At 25.6% G+C, this 22,336-nt stretch overlaps 2 protein-coding genes across 2 annotated transcripts in view; both read left to right on the forward strand.

The window, feature by feature from the left end:
- The window catches only part of LOC119579470, a 5,137-nt gene extending 5,099 nt beyond the window's left edge, over window positions 1-38 (forward strand). Inside the window, 1 exon segment of the mRNA XM_037927307.1 lies at window positions 1-38. This exon segment is cut by the window's left edge and continues 602 nt beyond it. The gene's annotated coding sequence lies outside the window, so the exon portion shown is untranslated.
- Window positions 39-2,229: 2,191 nt separating this feature from the next.
- Window positions 2,230-22,336, forward strand: part of LOC119579715 — an 82,399-nt gene continuing 62,292 nt past the window's right edge. Inside the window, exons 1-2 of the mRNA XM_037927618.1 lie at window positions 2,230-2,261; window positions 2,844-2,944. Of these exons, the coding sequence (XP_037783546.1) occupies window positions 2,230-2,261; window positions 2,844-2,944 (133 nt within the window). The remainder of the gene's footprint in view (window positions 2,262-2,843; window positions 2,945-22,336) is intronic.

Genomic DNA, 22,336 nt, shown 5'->3' on the forward strand with positions numbered 1-22,336 from the left:
CATACATATATACATAAATAAATATATAGATAGATAGAGATATATAGAATATGCATGTGTATATGTATATATACATGTATGCATATATATATATATATATATATATATATATATATATATATATATATATATGTGTGTGTGTGTGTGTGTGTGTGTGTGTGTGTGTGTGTGTGTGTGTGTGTGTGTGTGTGTGTGTGTGTGTGTGTGTGTGTGTGTGTGTGTGTGTGTGCATATATGTATATATACGTGTATATAAATTACATATATGTATATATCTGTGTGTGTGTGCGTGTATGTGTGAAGCAGTTGTGCTGGCTGACATAACTCTTGAGCCAACAACAAAATCTATCATGTCTGTGTTTGCTAAGATAACTGTTGTTAGTCATTAAGCATACAGTTGTTGAGAGATACATATTCATCCGTTGAAGTTTATTATAATTTTATGCAAATTTTCTCTTGTGCTTGCGTATTCTTATGGTGAAACTTCTCACCCTTTTTTTTTTTTAGCTATTAACAATATACTTCTATATTGTTTATAAATATAAGTTTTATTTAAGATATTCAAATTCCTTCATGAAAATATCAAACGGAATGGTGTATTATTTTTTAATATCACAGAAAATTACATTTCATAATCTGAACTTCCGACGCTGCTAATATATTCACGTTTTTTTTCTTTATTTTGTCAAAGAAACAAAGGAATGCATAATAAGAATAGTACGATAAAGATTAGTTACAATGCATTTTTAAATCAATAAATTTGTTACAACAACTCTTAAATTGTCATAAAATTCTTTATAACTAGTTATCTTTAAGAAATCAATGTGAAGTAATTTTCTCGATTTTCGTTCATTTTGCTTAACTTCTGTTCTCAACAAGTTCCAGTGTAAGTGTTCCGTCTGGGCGAACATTGGTATATTTATTTTACAGCATACTGCGCCTTCGTTGTAAAGTTGTAAAGTATTTATATATCAATTATTTAATATCATTGAATAAAAAAAAAAACAAAGGGTGCAAATATATATATAAAATATAATATATGCATAAATACATATGTATATATATATACGTATATATATGTGTATATATGTATATAATATATATAATATATACATATATATACACATATATGTATATAAACATATATGTATATATACATATATGTATATATACATATACGTATATATACATACATGTATATATATATGTATATATGTATATATCGTTTATATAAACCAAATAGCAACAAACAAGAAGAAAACAATGTTCCTGCCTTTTATATGTTTGCAGTAACAGCAAATTGATTGTACCAACAGCAATTACAATAATAACTAATCGTAGTACTGGTAGCAACGATTGTGATACATAAAAGCCCTTGCCCTATACTTCAATTGTTAGCGAAGGGCGTTACAATTAACATTCATTCAAGAATGGTGAAAACTAAAGCAACTAAATTATAAACAACAAAAGAAACAAGCATAAGATCTGTTAAGACAACCTGTCGATGCTATCATTTGTACTGTAAAGTAGCGTAAAAATTCTCTCCTGGTTTCAAAGATCATTTAAGCAACAAGTTCTGCGCGTAGACTGGTTTCGTTACACACTGAAGACCACACTATTGTATTCTGAACTACAACACTCTGACCTAAAGAGATCCGTAGGCTATGAGGCTTGTAAACTGCTACACACTAAACCACAAACTACAATGCCCCTTATGACGCAGTAAAAGGTTCTCTACGCCCTTCCATGTACCATAAGCGATAAACCAAATCATGGAAAGAGTTTTGTATATGGAGTTTGAAGATTCAGGCCAGTTCGTTAAGTTTTACGAAGGCAGCGATCGCCAGGACCCCTTTCGTGGAAAGTTTTATGTGTTTCTTACTGCCAGTTAAGGGCAAAAGCGGGAACGAGCATACCACACTGCTCCGCGTTACACTATTTGCCCATAACTGTTAAAGAAAAAAATAGACACTGGAGCCACTGAGTCGTATGAACTCAACATTAGCCGCATACACTTCTGATTAACTTTTAGATAAGGGTTCGATCAGGGCTTTTATGGGCCCCAAAGCTGATTGTGATTAGTGGCCACGGTACGTACCACTAGGCTCTCGGCGCCACCAGTGCTGCTCAGATTATCAAAGTATAACCGTTCGCACTTATTCATGTTAAATTTTGTACGATATTAAGCTTTGGCTAAGTCGTCTAATCACCCACAGGTAAGAGTCCTCAATGTTTATTGTCCAGATTATCCATTACATTTTGTAGACATTTTGCTATGTAACAAAACAGCATATTTGCATATGTTTGGGAGTGAAAATGTCTGTAAAATCGTATATTCATGCTTGTATATCTATCTATATACATATACATACATTTATATTTATTTACACGCACACGCACACACACACACACACACACACACACACACACACACACACACACACACACACACACACACACACACACACACACACACATATATATATATATATGCGTGCGTGTGTGTGTGCGTGAGTGTGTGTGCGTGAGTGTGTGTGCGTAAGTGCATGTGTGTGTGTGTGTGTGTGTTGTGTGTGTGTGTGTGTGTGTGTGTGTGTGTGTGTGTGTGTGTGTGTGTGTGTGTGTGTGTGTGTTGTGGTGGTGTGTGTGTGTGTGTGTGTGTGTGGTTGGTGTGTGTTGTGTGTGTGTGTGTGTGTGTGTGTGTGTGTGTAGAATTCAGTAATCAGTCAACGTGAGGCCATAATTACAAACAACACACACACACACACACACACACACACACACACACACACACACACACACACACACACACACACACACACACACACACACACTGCACTCAGAGCCTCGTGGTCCCGGGCTCAAATCCCCGCCGCGGCAGTTGCAACATGTCTGCGCTTGAGGACGATCTCACGGCTTGAGGGGTTAAACGCAGATACAGGAGGTGAAGTCGCCTTGTCTGTGGTTGATTAGATTTGACGCATAATCAAGCAAGTGTGGCCTGCCAATCAACCTCTCAGTAAATCTTTGAGTGACAAGAGCAGCGAGAAAGCGATCGATAGTGTGTTTCGTCTACATAGATATAGGGACCCTTTATGTAACAGAAAGAACAAGTCATGCTTACTATGCTCAGTGTAGTCTTGAGCAACAGTTGACAGAACACTACAACCTTGTCGGCACGCAGCAAGTAAGTTCCTTTACTGTTGCACGTTCTCCCTGCACAGATTGCAACATTGTACCCGTGCATTGGTGATTAGACATGTGCAGAGATTTAAATATAAAAAAAAACCTTTAGACTGAGAGAAATAGAATGTTGGCGGTGGGGATGAGAACTCGTGAACGTGGCACTTGCTCCATGAAAGTTTCTGGTAACACTGCCTGAGGTGGTGTTGCAAGGTATGCTTTTCCCGATCGATTATACGTTTGTTTATCTATTCTTTCGTATTGTTGTTCATTCTTGTTATAATCAACAGTATCGTCATCACATCATCATCATTATAATTATAATTATCAATGCTATTTCGGTCGTGTTGCTGTTGACTTGTCGTTGTTATTATAATTGTTATTGTCAATAATAGTGTTGCCATTAATGTTTTCTTTTTATTATTATCACTAACTTACCCTTTTAAAATTATTATTAATTGTTATTATCATCTATCATTATCATCATGGACGTCATTATAGTTGTTATTATTATTAGGATGGCAATAATGAGGATGAAGACATTGTTGTTATTGTTGTTGTTGTTGTTTTATTATTATTATTATTATTATTATTATTATTATTATTATTATTATTATTATTATTATTATTATTTTTGATAATATCATGTATTTATTATTATTTGTATTATCGTCATTCATATCATATCATATATATCATTATCATTTATTATTATTCATCATTGTCATTGTCATTGTCATCATCATCATCATCATCATCATCATCATTATCATTATCATTATCATTATAATCATCATCATCATCATTCATCATTATCATTATCATTATCATCATCATTATTATCATTAATATCATTATTATTGTTATTGTTATCATGATTACTATCATTATTAATGTTACTGTTGTTATCATGATTACTATCATTATTATTTTCATTGTTGTTATTATTATTATCGTTATCATTTGCACTATTGTGATGGCTGTATATAGAGCTATGACACCAACACCCACATAAAGGCTAATCCATATCATGTGGATACAAAAAAAAAAAAAAAAAAAAAAAAAAAGTGACACGGAGGGTAGATTACCACATGCTGGCAAAACTTAGCGTGCTTATAATAACAGGGAAATTGAACATCGTTAATCACTGAAATGCCAAGACGTTTTCCTCCATGATCCCACTTGGTGTCCAGAAGGGCTAGCTTCCTCTGGCTATCCCCACGTGAAGACTTATAAGGGTGAGTCTTCCTTCCAACACGTGATGCGGGTAGTTAGACTCGTTTAAGCCAAATACAGGAATTTCTCTGCACGCTGCAAGTATGTTCCTTTGCTCTTGCACGTTTTCCTTGCAAGGAAATGCGACGTTTTACAGTACAGTGATGGTTAGGCACGTGTAGTGATGTAGAGATGACGGAAACGTTTAGACTTAATAGAGCTTTTATGTAATTTGACGTAAATATGACCGAACGTTCTCACAATGCAAAAACACGTGGGAGAATGACTTTAATGTATGTACTTCAGTTAAGTGGATATATAATGTGTATTTTAGTAATATACATATATTCACACTGTTATTATTATTATTATTATTATTATTATTATTATTATTATTTTATTATTATTATTTTATTATTATTATTTATTATTATTATTATTATTATTATTATTACTTATTATTGTTATTATTTATTTATTATTTTATCATCATTATCATCATCATTTGATTATTATTATCATTATCAGTTATTATTGATATTATTATTGCTATTATTAATATTATCATATCATATTATTATTATATTTGCTATTATTGTATTATTATTATTTCATTATCATATTATCATATCATTGTATATTATTATTCTTATGAATATTATTATTATTATTATTATGATATTTATTATTTATTGACTATATTATCATTACTCAATTTCTGTTGATTATTTATTGTTATGTTACTTTTATTTTACTTTAATCCATTATTATCACCTTATATGGTAATGAAATGTAATCATAATAAAATGATAATATATATCAGCGATTATATTGATATAGTAAAAATTTAACTGATAACGAATGTGAAGATTTTCTGCTGCTTTATTTATTAAATATATAATGATAAGATAATAAAGATAATGATAGTGGTAGTAAATAATAGTAACAATAATGATGATAAGGATAAAAAAAAATTAAAGGGATAGTAGTAATAATGATGATGATAATGATAAAAATGATAATAATAATGATGATGATGATAAAAATGATAATAATAATAATAATAATATAATAATAATATAATAATATAATGATGACCAGAATGATGATAATAATAATAATAATATAATAATAATAATAATAATAATAATAATAATAATAAAGAAAATAATAATAATATAAATAATATTCATCACCATTATCATCGTCACAATAATAATATTAATGATAGTATTAATTATCGTAATTATATTTATTCTGTTCATTATTGTGTTAAGAGACGTATTTGTTTTAGTAGTAATAGTAATATCATTATCATTATTGTTATTATTATTGTATTTATCAGCTTATTTTTTATGATTACCATCATATTCTCTTTATTTTTGTCGTTGTTATTGCTGTTAACAGTAATATTATTACCAGTGAAATAATAATAATAATTATTATTATTATTATAATAATAATAACAATAACAATAACAATAACAACAAAACAACAACAACAATGATAATAATAATAATGATAATAATAATAATAATAACAATAATAATAACTACAACAATAACAACAATAATAATAAAAATAATGTTAATGATAAAAGCAATTATAATGATGATCATAATAATGATGATAATAATGATAACAAAAATAATCATATCCATTATTTTGTGTTGTTACTGCTGTTAACAGTAATATTATTACCAATGAAATATTAATAGTAATGATAATAATGATAATGATAATAATAGTAGTAGCGGTAGTGATAAATAATGATAATAATAATAATAGTAATAAGTAATAATAGTAATAATAATAGTAGTAGTAATAATAATAATAATAATAATAATATTAATTATAATTGGTATTATTATTATTATTATTATTATTATTATTATTATTATTATAACTATAATAATATTAACAATAAAGATGATAATGATAACAATGATGATGATAATGATAATGATAATAATAATAATAATAATAACAAGAACAATAATGATGATGTTACTGATAATAATAATGATATAAGAATAAATAAAAATTAATAAATAATAATAATATAATAATAATGACAGTAATGGTAAAATAGTAGTAATAATAATAATAATTATTATTATTATAGATAATAATAATAGTGATGATAATAATGAAGTTAATAATAGTTACTGATAATAAGAATAATTAATTAATAATAATGGAAAATGAGGTGCTGATAATGATAATAACTGCAATACAAGGATAGCAAAACAATCATCAATCATTGGTCATCAGGGGCTCTAACGCCGACGGGGCGCATGGTCGGCCATCCACCCTTCGGCTTCCAGCCCACGAGGATCCCTCGAGGCGAGTCTCCAGGCAGGCCACACGGCCCACTCAGTTTCCTCGCGCATCAGGTCTTGTCGAGACGCCCAAGCCATGATCTCCTAGGGACCGTCCCACAGGTCTCATACACAAGGGGTCTCGCAGAGAGACAACTGGTGGGCAGGGTCGTCCATAGGGAGGCGAGCTAGGTGGCCCATATAGCCTGAGTTGGCGATCCCGGATTATTCAAGTCACAGGTCCCATGCCAGTCTCCGTTTGTGTACACCGCCGGTTGGGACACGTGGTCTGCCAAATGTACCCATGATCCGGCGAAGGGACTGTTACAAAAAGGCATCAAAGACGAAGACTCCGAGGCACTGGATAGCGTCCAGGTTCGCTTCCATAGACAAATCTGGAAGTACAAGGCTTGAAGAACACGCAGCTTGGTCCTTCTGCATAGGTACCGACATCTCCAAACGCTCTTGTTGATCGAGTTCATGGCTCCTGTTGCCAGACCAATCCGTCTACTGACTTCCTGGTCTGACAACCCAGAGATATGGACTACGCTACCAAGGTATGTAAAACTTTCTGTGACTTCAACGTCCTCGCCGCAAGCATGGATCGACTGAACGGGTTCCCCTAACAGGCCCCCAAAGTCCTGAATCTTGGTCTTGGTCCAGGAGACCTCTAGGCCTAGGGCTTCGCCTCATTGCTAAATGCATCAAGAGCCGCCACAAGTGACTCCAAGGACTCAGATAGGATGGCAACATCGTCGGCAAAGTCAAGGTCCGAGACCTTAATATTGCCTAGTGTTGCTCCGCACTGACTTTGGCTAGTAGCTCTGCCCATTATCCAGTCCATACAAGTGTTGAAAAGTGTGGTGCAAGGACACAGCCTTGCCTCACCCCTGAATTAACAGGGAAGAAGTTCGACATACCCCACCACACTTTACAGCACTTTCAGTACCAGTATAGAGGCTTGCTATCAGGCCAATAATCTGTGTCGGAATTCCCCTGAGCCTCAGGATCTCCCATAGCGATTCCCGATGCACCGAGTCAAACGCCTTCTTGAGGTCGATGTAGGCTGCAAGCAACCCACGACCAAACTCACGACGGCGTTCCACAATTACTCGAAGCGCTAGTATACGGTCTATTGTGGACTTGCCAGGAGTAAATCCAGACTGCTCCGGTCTCTGGTGCCTCAGTAGGTGGTTGCGGATCCGTTTCAGAAGAATGTGGCGAGAACCTTGCCTGGTATGCTGAGCAGTTTAATGTCACAGTAGTTGCTACAGTCCCAACGATCCCTTTCCCCTTCCAGAGAGGGATGACCACGCCCCTCAGCAGGTCAGGGGGAATGGTACCAGACTGCCAGATGGCAGTCAGGACTGTATGCAGGCCCCCAGCCATAGGTTCACCCCCAGCATTTAAAAGTTCAGCAGGGATATCACATACCTGCAGCTTCCCACTCTTAGCATGGAAATCCCGCCATCCAAAACCTCGTAAGGTAGGAGTCCTCCCCCCGTGATGGGACATCGCTATCCAAGCTAAATGTGGAGGGTATACCGGTAAAACACGTCAAATATCAGCCAAAAATTCACGAACCCCAACATGATCTGAGATAATCCGTCCATCGCTGTGGATCGGACAAGGCATTATACGTATATATATATATATATATATATATATATTATATATATATATTAAATAATATATATATATATATATAATATATATAGATATATATATCTGTATATAGTTTATTATCTTGTGTGTGGTGTGTGTGTGTGTTTGTGTGTGTGTGTGTGTGTGTGTGGTGTGCGTGGTGTGCGTTGTGTTTTTATGTAGGTATGTATTAATAAGTAGATAGGTAGTAGATAGATGGATATGGTGTGTATATATGTGTATATATATACATATATATATATATATATATAAGGATATATATATATGATATATATATAGATATGATATTATAGTATATATATATATATATATGTGTGTGTGGGCGGTTCTTGTGTGTGTATTTAATATCATATATAGATATACATATTGATATGATATATATATATATAATATATATATCATATATATATTATATATATATATATAGATATTATAGTAGATATATATTTCTATATATATATAGAGATCTAAATTATATATATAGTATATATATATATATATAGATGTATGTGTGTGGGGGGTGTGTGGGGTGTGTATGGTCTGTGGGGGATAATATATTATAAATATATACTATATATAGATATATAGTAGAATATCTCTAGAATAGATATATATATATATGATTATGATATCTATAATATGCAGTATATTTAAGATATTATATATATGAGGATATAGTATATATATATAATTATAGATAGCTACTCATATAGATATATATTAGGTGTATATATATATCTAGATATATAATTTTTTGTTTTTTTTGTTAGATATAGATATAGAGTCTATAGATATATATATATGATAATATAGAGGTATCTATTATTAGGTATATGTATATGGTAAAAGATAGCATATCTAGATATATATAGTATATATTCGCTAATAATATATATAATATATTATATATATGATATAATATTATATATATCATAAATATATACACACACACACACACACACACACACACACATACACACACACACCATATATGATATTATAGATATATATATATATATATATATATATCTATATAGATAAGATATATATATATATATATATGTGTGTGTGTGTGTGGTGTGTGTGTGTGTTGGTGTGTGTTAATTGGGTGTGTGTGGTGAGTGTGTGTGTGTGTGGGTGTGGTTATTATGTTACTATTATTATTACTCATTATATTATTCTTATTATCATTATATGATTATATTAATTAATTATTATTATGAAGTATTATTTTATTATCATTCTTATCATATTTATTATTAATATATTATCATTTTATATATTTATTACATTTTATATATTATATTATTATTATTATATAATTATTATTATATGATTATTTTATTATTATATTATTATCATTATATTATAATTAATTTATTATTATTTATTATTATATTATTATTATTATATAATTATTATCATCATCATCATCATGATTATATTATATTATATATATTATATTATTCTATATTATATATTATATAGTTATATTATTCATATTAGCATTACTAGTTTTGTCTATATCACCATTATTTTATAATATCTTTATTATTATTATATTTTATATATTATTAATATTATTATCTTATTATCTTATATCATATATTCATATTATTATTTCTATTTCTCATTAGATATCTCATTATTATTATCCACTATTATATATTATAGATATTACATATTATATTTATATTTATATCTTATTGTTTGTTTTATTAGTCTCATTTAATACTTTATATAATACTATAATATCTAATCTAACCATAGTATCTTCATTTACACAAGCGCACCATGCGAACACTGTCTCGGTGCGTACTACGGACTACACCGCACTTCTTTATCACCTTATATTATTATTCTTACTGCATATATTATTATTATCTTATCTATTCTAGTATTATTAGTCGTAAATCTACATTATCATTTCTATCACACAACGTTTATGACGCTGATATAGCGCGACCTCTGTACACACAGTATTATATACTCCCCCGCCTCATATACTATCCATATCATTATATATTATTATTATATTATTAATTATTATATATATTACTATTATATTAGTTATCAATAGATTATTATATTAGTAGATTTATGCATCTATTATTATTATTATTATTATATATATTGTTATATTAAATTCGCTCCACTCATCATCCCACCCCCCTCTCCACGCTACCCCCATGACGAGACCACACACTACATTATTTATTATTATTATCATTATTTTATTATTATATTCATTATTCACCATTATTATATATTATTCACTGTGTCACTCCTGTTATTATTTTTATTATATTATAGCCCTCATTATTATCATTATTTTATTTAGTATTAAGTATTATAATATTTCATAGCTATATGATTCTTGAGATATGATAGTATATATAAGTAGTATATATATATGACGTATATATATGTGTGTGTGTGTGTGTGTGTGTGTGTGTGTGTGTTGTGTGTGTGTGATGTGTGTGTGTTGTGGTGTGTGTGTGTGTGTGTTGTTGTGTGTGTGTGTGTGTGTGCTGTGAGTGTGTTGTGGTGTTTGTGTCGGGTGTTGTATATATATATACATATATAGATATATATATATAGATAGATATATATATATATATATGATATAGATAGATATATATATATATATATATATATATATATATCTATCTATAATATATATCTCTATATATCTATATATATAGTATAGATTATTTATATATTTTATGTATATATGGAGTTAGTAGCGTATATGCATATGTAAATATAACATAGTAATATACAAATACACACACAAACAACACACCACACACATATATATATATAAACATATATATATTAGATCTATATAATAATAATATAGATATATATATATAGATATAGATATCTAGATATCTATTTATATATATATATCTGTAGATAGATTAGGTGTGTGTGTGGGTGTGGTGTGTGTGTGCTGTGTGTGTGATGTGTATAACATTTTATTAGCATTATCATGGATTATTATTATTATTATTATTAGTATTATTATTATTTTTATATATTATATTATTATTATAATTATTATATTATTATCAGTATTATTATCATGTGTTATTTTATGTTTTAACCACTATTCATTATTATCATTGTTGTATAGTATTATTATTATTGTATATATTATTATTATTATGATTATATTATATGAGTATTATCATAAGTAGTGTTATAATATTATTGTCATTCATGATTACCATACTAGTAAGGTAGTGTTCTTGTTATACACTACAGTGGATCATGATTATATTAGGAGTATGATCATGATGTAGGATTATTATAGGGCATTATTAGTGTATCAGTAGTATTACTATCAGTATTATATAATAATTTATTATTTTATTATCATATATATCATTATGATTATATCGTTGTTATTATTAATTATATTATTATTATTATCAATCCTTATCATTTCATATATTATTATTATTATTATTAATTATTATTATTATTTTCTTATGATTATTATGATGATTATAGTAGTATATTATATTGTTATTAGTATCTTTTATATTTTATTAGTATTTTTATTATTATGATATTATTTTATTATTATGTCATTATTATGCTCTTAACTTCATTAATATTATTATCATTATTATTATTATTATTATTATTAGATTATTATCATTATTATTATTATTATCAATTTTATTATTAGTATTATGATTATCTATTATTTATTATTATTATTATTATTATTATCATTATTGTTGTTGTTGCTGTTGTTGTTGTTGTTGTTATTATCATCATCATTATTATTGTTATTATATTTACTTATCATTATCTATATATTATTATATAGTTATTATTATATATATTCTTTGTTATTATTATTAATTATTATTATTATATTATATATTATTATCATTATTATTATCCTATTCTTATTATTATTGTTATTTTAATATTGTTATTATTTATTATTTTATTTATATTATTATTATTATTATTATTATTATTATGTATCATTATTAGTATTATAATTACTATTTTTTTTTTTTTCATTATTATTATCATTATTATATTATTTATGATTATTATAATAATTATTATTATCAACTGTCATAGTATTATTACTATTATGTTTTACTATTATTTTTTATATATTTATATATATAGTTAGTAGTAGTAGTAGTAGTAGTAGTAGTAGTAGTAGTAGTAGTAGTAGTTGTTGTTGTTGTTGTATTATTATTAATATTTAATATTATTATATTAGTATTTCATATTATTATTATTAATTATCATATCAGTTATTATGATCAGTCTATTATTTATCATTTATTAGATCATTCTCATCATCATTACTATAATTATTTTCTATAATTTCATTATTATTTTTATTATTATTCTTATCATTATTTTTGTTGTTGTTGTCTGTTGTTATTTTTTTAGTATTTATTGATTAATGTACTATCATCTATTAGTATTTTTATTACTATACATTGTTATGTTTATTATTAATCAATTGTATTGATTGTGTCATTGTTATTATCGATTTTATTATCATTATCATTATTATTTTATTATTAGTATTATATTATTATTATTATATCATTATTCTTATTATATTTATAGATTAGTATCTATTATCATGTTGGTTAGTATTATCAGTACGTATTGAGTATGTATATTATGAGTATTATTATTAGTAGTATTATTATTATATTATATTATTATTATTATTATTTATTATTATTATATTATCCGCTTATTATGATTATTATTATTATTGTTATTTTTATTATTATATTGTTATCATTATGATATTATTATTAGTCTTTTGTTATTATTATTATCATTATTACTTATTATTATTATTATCACTATTGTTATTATCATTGTCATTATTATATGACTAATTATTATTATACTATTATCATGATTATTATTATTATATTATTGTTGTTTGTTGTGTTGTTGTTGTTGTTAGTATTATTATTATCGATCATCGTCATATTATTATCAGTTAATATTAATTATCATATAATTCATGTCATCTCAGTTACCATTAATTATGTCTCATTTTATCATTATTATTTTTATTATATTATTATCGTTATTTTTGTTGTGTTGTTATATTATTATATTATATTATTATTATTATTATATATTATTATTATTATTATATTATTATTATTATTATTATTATTATTATCATTATTATTATTACTATATTATTATTATTATTATATTATTATCATTATGGTTATAATTATTATGATATTATTGTTTTTTATTGTTATTATCATAGTATTATTTATTATCCTTAGCATTAATTTTTGCTGTTGTGTTGTTGTTATTTATATATTATAAAATATTATTATTTTGTCATTATTATTATCAATATTATTATCATATTGTTCTATCATTATTATTACTATTATTATCATTATCGTTGCTTCACCATATTATCGTTTGTTTTTATCCATTATTATCATCTTATTATAATATTGTCGCTGTCATGTTTGAGCGGAGGCGGAGACCGTCTTGAGAGTTCAGCTGCGTCGCCGCGATGGCCCAGTGGCGAGAGCACTGGCGCCCGAGTCTTTAAGCGTCTCGAGCTTCGATGTCCCCGTCGCGGCAGTGGGCCCCGCCAGATTGACTGTGCGGTGTCCGAATGACTAGAAACGCTATGTATTATTATTAGTATATTATTATTCTTATCATTATTATTATCATATGATTAGATCTATTATTATATTATTATTATCAGTATCTATTATCATTATTATCTCATATATTGATCATTATTATTATCATTATTATATCATTATTATTGATCAATTAATTATTATTTATTATTATAATTATTATGCTATCATTTTAGGAGCATATTATTATTATTATCAGTATAGTATTATTACTATATTATTATTTATTATACTATATTATATCATTACTATTGTGGTGTTTATCAACAAGGGCATCCGTGGCCACTTACTGACTCCTTCCCTTTTACTAGTAAGGGCACAGTTGTACATGAAATGTACCCTCGTGTACAGATGTCCCCCGAAGTGTGGTAGCGTGGAGGGGGGAGGAAGCGAACCTGCATGAAACGATCTTGGGCGGCAAGTTGCCAGTGTGTATCCAAAACTTAATGTTCTCTTAAATTAATCATTAAACAAAAACCAAGAAAACATGAAAATACTAATATATAGAAACCAGCAAAACAAAAATAAAAAAGGGCCCTTGATTATTATAAAGCTGCGTGCGCAAATAAAAGCAAACTTCAAATCAAGTGCTAAGCTAAAGGCTGCACAACTTAAACTACTGGAAAAAAAGAGTCCTAGATGATCTTAGGTAAAAGACTTTAAATAATATTTTTTAAAATCTCTAAAACGCGGCAGCGGTTAGAAACACTGAAGGTGCATCTCAAAGGAAACGTAAAACAAAAACAAACAAACACAAAAAAATAAAATTAAGCAAAGGCAAGGTAAAACAAAGCAGAAGAATAAAGACAAACCAAGAATTAAACCAAGCTGAGTGGGGACAGTGAATAAAATCAATAAATAGACAGTAAAAACAACATTAAAATGACTTGCCATAAGGTATCACTAATGAACATGTTTTATTATTATAAGGAAACAGAGATCACGTCCATGCTCCTAATAAAATAAAAAAAATATCAGGCTCTCAAGATTTTACAAAAAAAAAAAAAAAAAAAACCCCCCCTTTTTTTTTTTTTTTTTTTTTCCTTGTGTGGCTGGACGCAATGACATCAGGTGTTCTCGGTCAAAAAAAGAGGGCAATAATACAACACTGAATGCTCTTAGACTGACTGTATTTGGCGGTAAAATGGGTCATATATACACTCTGTGACGTATCAGACACATAAAATAATTGATGAAAAAACACAATTAGATTACAGTTTTAAAATAACACGACGATTGTCATACAAAAATTAAGAGAAAAAAAAATATAAATAAAAGAAAAATAAAGATTAATTTAGATAAAATTAAATAAGACATTGAAAAGATGTCGTACCTCACGTCAGGATGGATCAGCAAAGCAAAGCAAATAATTTATGAGAAAATGGTAAATAAAGAAATATCTTAAACAGTGATTTAGCAATAATAAAATAACCCAATAAGAACTGGTATAAGGACAACCAGCACGGTAAAAACGACAGGATATATAAAGGAAACAAAGAGAAACGACCATAGGCAGACTAAAAAACAAAAAGCACAAAATGAAGCAAGAAACAGTAAAAGAAAAAGACATAAAACCAACACAACGAACGAATACGCGACCATTCGGGAGACAATCCGTGGGAGCGAGAGATCTTGTCGGATGCTCGCCGTGGGGAGAAGAGTTGAAGACTGAGAGGGTTCCCTTACACTATAGAGTATTATTATTATTATTTATTATAGTATTATTATATTATTAGTATTATTACTAGCATATTACTTTTATATATTACTATCATTATTGTTATTACTATTAGTTATTATTATTACTATTTTATTATTATTATTATTATTTTATATTATTATTATTATTATCTATTAGATCATTAGTCTCATTATTATGATCAGTCTATATATTATTATTATTATTATTTATTATATTATTATTATTATTATTATTATATATTATTATTATTATCATATCAATTATTATTATGATTATTAGTATTATCATGATATATTATTATTATTATATTATTATTATTAGAGTAATTCCATTATCTATTATTCAATTGAGTCTTATTATATTATTATACCATTATTATTATCATTAATGTTATAATTATTATTTTCATAGGATTATTTTATTATTCTTATATTCAATTTATTATTCAATTATACTTATCATTATTATATTATCGTTATTATTTTATTATTAGTTTTATATTTTATTATGAAGTATTATTACTTACTATCAGTTATTACTTTTATAATTATTATTATCATGAGTATGTCTTATTATTATATTATTATTATGTTATTCATTATTATTATTATATCATTATTACATTACTATAATATTATCCTTTTTATTATCACTATTATTTATCATTATTATTATTCATTCTTATATGATTATTATTATTATTATCAAGTTTTATATTATTATCATTATTGTTTATATTCAAATTATTATAGATTACTAATAATATATTATTAGTATTATCATTATCATTATTATCATTATTTCATGATCATTGTTAGTATCTGCATTATTATTATTATAATTGCTGATGTTATAATATCATTATTATTTATTATTATTATTGATTATTATTATTATATTGGTTATTATTATCATCATCGATCATTATGATTATCATATTATTATTCATGACCATTCATATCATGATGTTATTTTTATTATTATTATATTATTATATATTAGTATTATTATTGTTGTTGTTGTTGTTTGTGTTGTGTTGTTGTTGTTGTTTTTGTTTTATTATCATATTAGTATTGTTATTATTAGTACTATTATTATTGTATTATTGATGTATTATTATTATCTATCATTATGTATTAGTTAATTATTATTATTATTATTATTATTATTATTACTTATTATTATTATATTATTATTATTATCATTACTTATAGTATTATTATTATTATCTTTATTATTCTCATTTTATTATTATTATTACGTTGCTTATTATTAGTATTTATCATTATTATTATCATTATTAGTTTATATATTATATATGGTATTATTATGATCGTATTTATATAATTAATTGTTCTTGTTAGCAGTAGTATGTTATTGATTATACTCACCTATCATTATCATTATTGTTATACTATCATTATACTATTATATTGTGTCAATAATAACAACCTTATATTTATTATTATTATTATAGAGTATCATTATATTATTATTATTATTATTTATTATTATGATCATTATTACTATTAGTATTTTAGACTTATTATTATTATTTATATTTATTATTATTATTAGAATATTATTCCATCATGTTGAGTATCATTATGATATTATTTATATTAGTGATTAGTGCTTTATGTTATGAGTATTATTATATATTATTATTATTAGTAATATTCTTATAGATCTAGCATTAGATTATCATTATATCATTTTCGTTATTACAAATTATTATCATTATTATTATTATTATTATTATTTATCATTATTATTAGTATTATTGATTATTTCTACTATATCATCATCATCAGCATTTTATTATTATTTATCTACTATAGATTATTATTATTATTATCATTATTATGTTTTTTTTTTTTTGTAATATTTATTATTATTATATTATTATCATTCATTATAGCATTAGTATATTATTACTATTATCATCATTATTATTATTATTGTTCTTTATTATGATATTATATTGTCATATTATTATTATTATTATTATTATCTACATTATTATGTTATATCATTGGCATATATTATTATTACTAATGATAGTATTGTCTGTTGTTGTTGTTGTTGTTGTTGTTGTTGTTGTTGTATTATTATTTTCTTTTTTTAATAGATATTATCATCATCTTCATTTACTATAAAATATTTTTATTCTTTCATTATTTTGTTGTTGTTGTTGTTGTTCTCTATTATTATTATTATTATTATTATTATGATATTATTAATTATTAATTATATTATTATTATTATTCTGTTGTTATTATTAGTCTATATTAGTATTAGTAGTATTATTATGATTGTTATTATTATTACAATTATTATTATAGTAGTAGTAGTAGTAGGGAGTAGTAGTAGTATCATTATTATTTCGTATTATTATTACTATGTATTATTATATATTAATATCATTATTAGTTAGTCATTGTTGTTATAAATATTATTATAGGATAATGAGGATTATTATTAGGACCAGTATGGTTATGATTATTGTGTTATTCATTAGCAGTGGATGCATTATTATCACTTTATTATTATCATTATCGAACGTAGTATATCGGGAGGTCTCGGGCGAAGCAGGAACATGCATGCATGATTAGCATGAGCGTTAGTATATTGTAGGTAGTGATGGGGTAAATGAAAACCTATGAGTAGTATATTGAGGTATGATTATTATATTATTAGTCATTGAGTAGGATTTATATTACGTGCATTATTATAGAGTAGTATCAGGTGCTTAGGATTAGTAGCAGGAGATTCATTAGCATGAAGGATCAATTGGTATTAGAATTAGTGAGGTAGGTAGGATTGATTATAGGAGAAGTATCATTAGTATTATTAGTATTATTAGGATATATATTATTATATTATAGATATTATTATTATAGTATGATTATTATTATATTATATTATATTATTATTATTATTGTCATTATTATTGTTATCCATTATATTATTAGCATTGTCATTTATCATTATTACTATGATTATTATTATTAATTATTGTGTTGTTGTTGTTAGTATTATCATTATTATTATTTTATTATCATTATATTATTTATCATGATTATTAATTATTGATCAGGATGTGTATTTTTATTATATAGTATGATCATGGTTTTGTTGTCTTTGTTATTATTATTAGGTCAAAGATGTGGAGTATAGGAATTACTATTAGTAGTATTATTAAGGTGATGATTATTGTCATATTATTTGTATTAGTATTATTATTATTATTATTATTACTATTATTATGATTATTACTGTTATCATTGTATTATTATTATTATTATTAATATTATATTCTTATTTATTATATTCTTCTGATTATTATTATAATCATTATCATCATTATATCATTATCATTATCAGTATGATTTTATATTATTATAGTATATTATATATTAGTTTACTATTATTATCTTATTATTATTCATTTATTAGTATCATTAGATTATATTTATATTATTATTATTATTATGATTATTATTATTATATCATTATTATTATGGTAAAGATGGTAAAAGATAACAATAATAAAATTATCATTACATACATTATAATACTACTATTCTATATTACTGCTATTAATGGGAAATTTTTGAGGATTGTCATAATGAGAATGATAATGTAAGATAATAGCAATAGAAATAATGACAATAAATGGATAGCATTACACTGACTACGATTGGGGGGGGGGGGGGGGGGGGGGGGGGGGGGGGCTGCTAACTTAACGATATGATACTGATAATGAAAATAATGATAACAATGATAATTTGAAAATAATAATAACAAATGATAAAGGATAATAATAAGTAATGAATAATCATTTATCACTTCATAATTCACACAGCCCTTCATACACTGCCATGGCGGTTAGCCTTCCCAAATTCTCTATTAAAAGTTGTATCACAGTTCCGCCTGACTGGATAATCTTTCATTAGCCACGTGTCAGTGCATTACCACCTAACTCACGGTGGCGAGTTCCCTTACGACACCTGCGTTTTGACTTCTCAAACAACACAGGTATTTTGCAATTAATGGGGATGACAGTGGTAGTAATGATTATGATGATGATGATGATAATGATGATAAAATAATGATAATAATATATACTGGTAATAATATGTGATAATATCAATAGTAATGATATAATTAATGATAATAATAATGATAATAGTTAATAATGATAATAATGTGTAATAATAATAATAAATGATATAATAATCAATAATTATAACACAACAAACAATACTAATAATAATAATAATAATAATAATGATCATGGTAATATAATGATTATAATGAAAGTAATACTAAACTACTGATAATAACAGTAATGTTAATAAAAAGCAATGATATTCCCCTAAACAGTACTGCTAAAGACACCTTGACGGCGCTATTTCGTTTATTCAGTGATTGATGATAATAATAATAATTATATATTATATATATATAAATATTATGATATATATATATATTATATATTATAGATATATATACACACACACACACACACACACACACACACACATTTATATCGAAAATATTATTGAATAGTCTGACAAGCACTATGTCGTAGTAGAGTCTTAAACCTTAGCGAAGTTAGTTTATGCTTGAAAAATTATTATGGAATTGTTTTAGTAAGACAATCACACCTTATCCAGCCTTCTGAAATTGAGTTGTTTGATCTTTTTTTTTTTTCTTTTCATATTTCATATCCTTTGCACTGAAAACTGAATTAATACAAACGTATGAAATGCGTATTATTTTTTACTTTTTACAAAAAAAAAATCTCTTTTTCGGCAATTAATTTGAAAAGCTCAGAGACAATAGAAGACTCGCGAAAAGGGTATGAAAACATTATATTAACGTATTAAGTATTCTAAGCGTTCTAATTTCATTCGGACCCGCCACAGTTTCATCCAGGCGGTTGCCCATAGCCGCGACGGGGGACTCGAACTCGAGGACCTTAAGACTCGGAGGCCAGTGCTCTCGCCAGGGCCACGCGGCGAACGCCACTGAACCTAAAGAGTCTCGCCTCCGTCTCAAGCACAGTGACAGCGACTAATATTAATAATAAGGAATGTAATAATGATGATAACAATGATAATGAAGATAATAAGTATTATATTATTCATTATTGTTGTTATTATATATTGTTACATTATAATTGTTATTATCATTATCACATCATATCATAATGTTATTACTATCATTAGTACTATTATTATCTTTATTGTTATTTCATTATCATACCATATCAATTATTATCATTATTATTATGATTATCTTTTATTATTATTGTTATTATGATTGTACTAATATACAACATTATATTTCATTATTATTATTATTATTATTATATTATTATTATTATTCTCATTATTCTTATAGTTATAGTATATAAAATTATTATATTTTACAGCATTATTATTGATCATTACCTCATCATTATCATTATTTTGATTATATATCATCATCATTACCATATTATTTTTTAAATCATCAATTAATAGTTTTTAGTACTAATTATTATCATTATTTTTTTTTATTATTATTATTAGTATTATTGTCATTAGTATTTTGTAATATTAATTATTTAATTATTATTATTATTATTATTATTATATCATATATCTATTATAGCATTCATCATTCGTCATCATTCTTATGTATTAGTATTATTAGTGGTTGGTGTTGTTCGTGTGTTGGGTTATTATTATTATATTATTTATGTATGATTATTATTATTATGATTATTATTACCATTATCCCTATTCATATAATTATTATTACGATATATATTATTATTCTTATTATCATTATTATTAGTATTATATTATTAGCACTAATTTACTATCGATCATATTAGTTTATGATCATATTATTATGTATAGTATTAGTATTATGATTAGTCATGTATTATTATTATTAGTATTATTATTATTAATCAGTATTATTATTATTGTTATATTATTAGTATCCTATTTATTATATTTATTATCATAGTATTATATTATTTTATTATTATTATTTTTATTAGCATTATACTATTAATCATCATTTACTATTGGTTATCATTATTATTGATTATTATTACTATTATTATTATTATTATTATTATTATTATTATTATTATTATTATTATTATTATTATTATTGTTATTATTATCATCATCATCATCATCATCATCATTATCATTTTGATTACTGTAATTACTATTGTCATTAGAATTATTATTATTACTACTATCATTATAATTATTTTTATATTATTATTATTACCATTATTATCACTGTGGTAACTGTTATCATCTTTCTTATTGCTAAATTCATTATCATTCTTATTATCATTGTTATTTTTTAATACCACCATCATTATCATTGTTATTATTATTATTTTGTTATTATCTTTTTTTTCTATTATCAATATCATTATTGTTATTATTGTTATTTTTTATTATCATTATTGATATTATTACTATTATTATCATAATCATCATCATCATTGTTATTATTATTATCATTATTATCAGCTA

This window comes from Penaeus monodon, chromosome 12, assembly GCF_015228065.2.
Source record: "Penaeus monodon isolate SGIC_2016 chromosome 12, NSTDA_Pmon_1, whole genome shotgun sequence".
NCBI classification, from domain to species: domain Eukaryota; kingdom Metazoa; phylum Arthropoda; class Malacostraca; order Decapoda; family Penaeidae; genus Penaeus; species Penaeus monodon.